The 5,955-nt window shown below is 44.8% G+C and overlaps 2 protein-coding genes across 2 annotated transcripts in view; one reads left to right on the forward strand and one right to left on the reverse strand.

Moving 5' to 3' along the window:
* The window catches only part of MED19 (mediator complex subunit 19), an 8,648-nt gene extending 5,997 nt beyond the window's left edge, over window positions 1–2,651 (forward strand). The window contains exons 2-5 of the mRNA XM_017498943.2: window positions 1,155–1,411; window positions 1,567–1,663; window positions 1,972–2,066; window positions 2,258–2,651. Of these exons, the coding sequence (XP_017354432.1) occupies window positions 1,155–1,411; window positions 1,567–1,663; window positions 1,972–2,066; window positions 2,258–2,326 (518 nt within the window). The 3' untranslated portion in view covers window positions 2,327–2,651. The remainder of the gene's footprint in view (window positions 1–1,154; window positions 1,412–1,566; window positions 1,664–1,971; window positions 2,067–2,257) is intronic.
* Window positions 2,652–5,361: 2,710 nt separating this feature from the next.
* The window catches only part of ZDHHC5 (zinc finger DHHC-type palmitoyltransferase 5), a 33,371-nt gene continuing 32,777 nt past the window's right edge, over window positions 5,362–5,955 (reverse strand). The window contains exon 11 of the mRNA XM_037728029.1: window positions 5,362–5,368. Coding sequence (XP_037583957.1) covers window positions 5,362–5,368 — 7 coding nt within the window. The remainder of the gene's footprint in view (window positions 5,369–5,955) is intronic.

The raw sequence follows: 5,955 nt of genomic DNA on the forward strand, positions 1-5,955 counted from the left end.
GATATGGAACTTTGCTCTGTCACTTAGGCTGGAGTGCAGTGGCGGGATCTTGGCTCACTACAATCTCCGCCTCCTGGGTTTGAGTGATTCTCCCGCTTCATCCTCCTGAGTAGCTGGTATTACAGGTGTGCACTACCACGCCTGGCTAATTTTTGTATTTTTAGTAGAGGTGGGGTTTCACCATGTTGGCCAGGCTGGTGTCGATCTCTTGACCTCCTGATCCACCAGCCTCGGCCTCTCAAGACTGACTTCTAATCAAACATTTCTTCCTGGCTGCACACAGTGGTTCATGCCTGTAATCCCAGCACTCGGGGAAGCTGCGGTGGGCAGATCACTTGGGATCAGGAGTTCACGACCAGCCTGACCAACATGGTGAAACCCTGTTCCTACTAAAAAAAATTAGCCAGGCATGTTGGCGCATGCATGTGATCCCAGCTACTTGGAAGGCTGAGGTGGGAGAAATGCTTAAACCTGGGAGGCAGAGGTTGCAGAGAGCCGAGATCGCACCTTTGCACTCCAGTCTGGTGACAGAGCAAACTCTGTCTCAATAACAAAAAAAATTTCTTCGTTTTAGGCAAGGCATCGTACTCAGTATCATGAGGAAGAATAAAGATGTTGGTAACAAAAGTTAGGCAGTGGTAGCTAGAAAAATCTCCTGGTTCTTTTCTTATGTAAAGGTGATTAGTGTTTCTTGCTAGTACAAAAAAAATGTCCTTGACAAGACCCTTAAGTCACTGGGTCATAACTGGCCCCGTTAGCATGGTTGTTGCTGAGCTGTGAGGTAGTATTTTCCTGGCTATGCCATATAAGTTGTCACTAGTACATTTTGTGAGGAGCACTCAGAACAGCATTTACCATGAAGTAAGCATCATGTAAATCAACTCTAATCTAAGGAGAATGCAATGTCTCCTTCATTGGGCGAGCAGTTTCTGTCTCTGCCCTATTGGATTTTTGCCTATTTTTCCCCCTTTCCATTGGACCCTATCACTGTGTTGTATTATATTTTGTCATATTTATGATTTATTTACTTCTGCTCTGTTTCTTTAAATTTTAAAATGTTCACCTAAAAGATTCTTTAGGTTAATATATAGTCCTTCACTCTCTGGGCCTACTTTGGGGACTGATCTTTTTTATTTTTATTCTGCGTTGTCTAGGTAGCACAGAGCTCACAGGCAGCACGAATCTGATCACACATTACAACTTGGAACAAGCCTATAATAAATTCTGTGGGAAGAAGGTGAAGGAGAAGCTAAGTAACTTCCTGCCTGACCTGCCAGGGATGATTGATCTGCCTGGTTCCCATGATAACAGCAGCCTCCGCTCCCTCATTGAGAAGCCCCCTATTCTCAGCAGCTCTTTTAATCCTATCACAGGGACCATGCTGGCCGGCTTCCGCCTCCACACCGGCCCGGTGAGTCCCCTTGGAGGAGGAAGGCGAATGGGGAGGCCTAAACATGGAGATGGTTTTTCTGTCCCAGTCTGTTCCTTCATAACGGAGCAGAACAGATGATGGGAACAGGGGATTTCCTTCCACTACTCACCTGGACCTTCCTTTGGTTCCTTCAGTTGCCAGAGCAGTGTCGTCTGATGCATATTCAGCCTCCCAAGAAGAAGAATAAGCACAAGCACAAACAGAGCCGTACTCAGGATCCTGTCCCCCCAGGTAAGAAGTACAGTAGTTCTACTCAAAGCTAAAAAAAACCCTGATATTCCGAATCTGGTTTGGCCTTCCATAGGTAAACCCAGTTAAGTTCCACATGGAGCCCTGGACTCCTAAATTCCCCGAAGAAACCAGTGTACTGGGGTCTCTTGGGACTTATCACAGGCACTCTAGCAGCACTTCTGTATCCTTTCTGACCATTTGGACAAAAGCAGTTGCCCCTGACTTGGGATTTTCCTGTCGTCTGCAGTGTTCCTAACAGGAGAGGATTTTGAGCTCTACAGGTGATAGGTACCTAATGTCTCCTACAGAAACACCATCTGATTCAGATCACAAGAAGAAGAAAAAGAAAAAAGAAGAGGATCCTGAAAGGAAAAGGAAGAAGAAAGAGAAGAAGAAAAAGAAGGTAGAGTAGAGGCCTATTGCCACAACCCAGTGAGTTTCCCCATATCTCACCTCTGTCCTAAATAGAGTTCTTTCCCTCCAGTTGGACCCAAGATCGAAAACCCAGGGCAGGCTGCAGGTTTCTCCTGTTCAGCCTGATCAAAGCCAAGGCTAGTTCCTAGTTGTTCTTACCTCTCCTCCTTTCTCCCCCAGAACCGACATAGTCCAGACCACCCCAGTATGGGTAGCTCCCAGGCCAGCAGCAGCAGCAGCCTACGCTAACAGGACCACTGGACTCTTTGCCAGAATGGCCTTTCCTGCTATATTGAACCCGCTGACAAAAGCTGCCTTCCAGCCTCTTGGACACTGCCTTGGGAGCATCCTGCAGCTGGGACAGAGGCCAGCTCTGTTGGTCTCAGTTGAGATTAAGTACATTATGAGAGAGAGGGACATGCTTTTGTAGGCTCATCCCTGTTGGCTTTCTCATGGATATCTCTTCCTCTTCAGGAAGCTTACGATTTTCTTCTCTCTCTTTTGTGCAATTTATCTGATTTAGGACTTGTGTGTTTTTTCTTAAAAAAAAAAAAAATTACATTTATCAAACTGGCTGAAGTGTGACTACTTAAAAGGTATGTGCCTTTCTGTGAGTCAGGATTTAAGACAAGACTTTGCTAAGACAAGGGGATTTGGGTCATGTCATTACATTATCTCACTAGCAGGCAGGGAAACAATCAAAATGAAAAGTGAGCCAAGCTTATTAATACTCCACAGCAGACACATAACACTCTGCCCGTTACATTGAGAACCAAGTGCCTAGGTGATCTCAGGCTCTATCTGAAGAGATAAGGCTCAACAGTGTGTTCTAGGTCAATTTTGTGTTGAAACAGAATAGTCAACCGAAAACACGTGGACAGTCACCAGTGTACTTCAACAAGATTGGTTCTTAGGTCAGAAGCCTGTGATATTTTGTAATGAACTTCTGGCAAGCAAAGGTAAATGCTTCTCTTCTCTTTATAAGAACTTTTGACCTGCCTCATTCCTAAGTTAAGACACTAAAGTTACTAGCTGATGTTAAAACATTTCTAAAACAGTAACAAAAGGTAGCCTAACTATCAAAATGTAAACAAAACAACCAAAAAAGACTTTAGTTTTTGCAGCTGGTTAGGTAACTAAACATTCATGAGAAAACCTGAATTAACGTAATCTGACCTTAAATTTAAATCTGTTGCCGTGAAAGCCAAAGTTGTTCCTGAATCAGTGGGTGGAAAACCACTCATTCCGTTAGTTTTAATCCAGGATTTCAGAATAAGAGTTTGGTTTGTTTTTTTTTGAGATGGAATCTCAGTCACCCAGAAGTGCAGTGGCATGATCTCGGCTCACTGCAACCTCTGTCTCCTGGGTTCAAGTGATTCTCGTGCCTCAGCCTCGCAAGTAGCTGGGACAAGTCTGTGCCACCACACCCACCTAACTTTATTTTGGAGATGGTGTCTCACTCTGTCACCCACACAGGAGTGTAGTAGTGCAGTCTCAGCTCACTGCAACCTCCGCCTCCTGGATTCAAGTGATTCTTCTGCCTCAGACTCACAAATAGCTGGGATTACAGGCACCTATGACCAATGCCCAGCTAATTTTTGTATTTTTAGTACAGATGGGGTTTCACCACGTTGGCCACTGTTAAACTCATGACCTCAGGTTATCTGCCCACCCCAGCCTCCCAAAGTAATGGGATTACAGGCATGAGCCACTGCACCCAAATAAGAGTATATATTCTTAAATTTTGAGTAATTAAAGAGTTCTGGTTAACTGCTTGAAATTTAGTGTCTAAGGGTACCTATTTAAAATTAGAACACAGCTTTTGTCCAATAGAAGGCAATGTATCTAACTGAACTGACATCCATATTTAGTTAACCTTTCACCAGGCTTTCACACCTGTTACTCTCTCATCTTTGGCTGATTCCAAAATTAGCTTTACTTTCCAGAGACTAAATTCTATATTAAGAAACAATTGTTGCTGGATACAGTGGCTCATGCCTGTAATCCCAATGCTTTGGGAGGCCAAGGCAGAAGAATTGCTCAAGGCCAGGAGTTCGAGACCAGCCTAGGTAAAATTGGTAGAGAGACTATCTCTACAAAAAAAAAAAAAAAAAAAAATTAGTTAGGCATGGTGGCATGCAGCTGTAGTCCTAGCTTCTCAAAAGGCCAAGGTGGCAAGATCCCTTGAGCTCAGGAGTTTGAGAGTATAGTGAGCTGACTGTGCCACTGCCCTCCAGCCTGGGCAACCAGAGTGAGACCCTCTCTTAACAAAAAAAGAAGAGACAACTTTAAGAGTTCTCTAAGCTTTCAAATAACAAGCACCTTTGGTGGTTTCAAGAGACTTTTTTCAGGAATTTTTGAATTAAATCACCCAAATAAAAACAGGACCTGTTTGTTTTTAGAGATAAGAGTCTCTGTGTTGCCCAGGCTGATCTGGGATTGCTGGGCTAAAGTGATTCTCCTGCCTCAGCCTCCCCCAGTGCTGGGACTACCGCAGGTGTAGTCCCAGGTGTAAGCCACCGCACCAGGTCTCTTTATTTTTTTAGTTGTTGTTTTAAGTGGCTATTTTCATTATAGTCTTGCCTAGAGATGGGCTGGGACCAGAGAAGCTTATGAGGTTGTCACTCTGATAACTTTCCCCCAGAGATCGTTCACCCTGTCTCAACCAGACAAAATAACACAACTCAGGGGGCGCTGGTTAGATCAGGATTTCTTTTTATTCCTTGTTGGTTTAAAATGGCTAATCAGAATAAAAACTAAAAGGGCCTCTTTGTGGAGGCTGGGATCTCCCCTATTTAGAGGTTAGAACCCAGGTATCCCCTCTACCCAGCACCATAGTGAGGTGGGCTGAGGGGTAACCCCCAAGGGACAATTGGAGGGGCCTAGGCCTGCCACTCCTTCTCTCTATCCCATTTTTGGCATGTGATGAAAAATATTGCTTTTTGGATTCTTCTCTCCTGGCCTTGGATTTTAAAATCAAGTTAACTGTGTAAGCTAGGGGAGGCTCCAAGGGGCTAGCAGAAGGAGCCCACTCTAATCCCTCTCTCTCAAGGAGGGGATTATCCAATATTGTTTGAGCTAGGCCAAGTTATTTTCCTGATCTTCCCCGACCACCACCAGTGTCTTGAAGTTTTGACCCCTTTCGTAGGGAAACTAAATGCCAGTGAGCCTAGAAAACTAACTCTCCTCTCCAAGTCCTTCCCTCTTGTGACCAAAATTCCAGACTCCCCTCTCCCCAGGCTTCTTCCTAATCACACTTAGCACCAACAGAGGATGCTATTTCCTTAGTAACTGGGACAAATGAGAGGGAACCACAGGGAAAAGACCGATGTCTCCCCTCTTTTTCTGCTGGTCTGAGGAATGGGAAGAATAAGATCCCCCTCCATATATGTATCCCTCCCTCACTTTCCCATCCCAGGATAGATATATAATTTCTTTGATATTTATAATATATATATATATATTATATGTACACACACACCTGGTAACGCAGAAGAGGAAAAAAATAGAATCCGTAACAATAATAAAAAAAATTATTTCTGGTTTAAAAATGATCTGGTTCCCTCCAGGGCGAGCAATTGCACAAATGTCCACTGAGTCTGGTCCAGGGATCAAGGAAGGGAAGGTCTTGAAAGAGAAAAGGGGGGTTGCTACCCCAGTCTCAGGGCCCCAACTCTCCAACTCCCCAAGCCCACTGCATTTTAGAAAACACTCCTCATCCTCTTGGAATCGGTGGTTTAAAAAATGTCCATGCAGGGGAGGGGAGCCCCTTGAGGGAAGGAAGGTGGCCACCTGGGGCCCTTTGGTGTAGGCGCAGAGGCGATGGGGAGGGGAGGCGCCGAAGGCTCACACCGAAATCTCATAGGTGGTACCACCAA

Source organism: Cebus imitator, unplaced genomic scaffold, assembly GCF_001604975.1.
Source record: "Cebus imitator isolate Cc_AM_T3 unplaced genomic scaffold, Cebus_imitator-1.0 Scaffold253, whole genome shotgun sequence".
In the NCBI taxonomy this organism is placed as follows: domain Eukaryota; kingdom Metazoa; phylum Chordata; class Mammalia; order Primates; family Cebidae; genus Cebus; species Cebus imitator.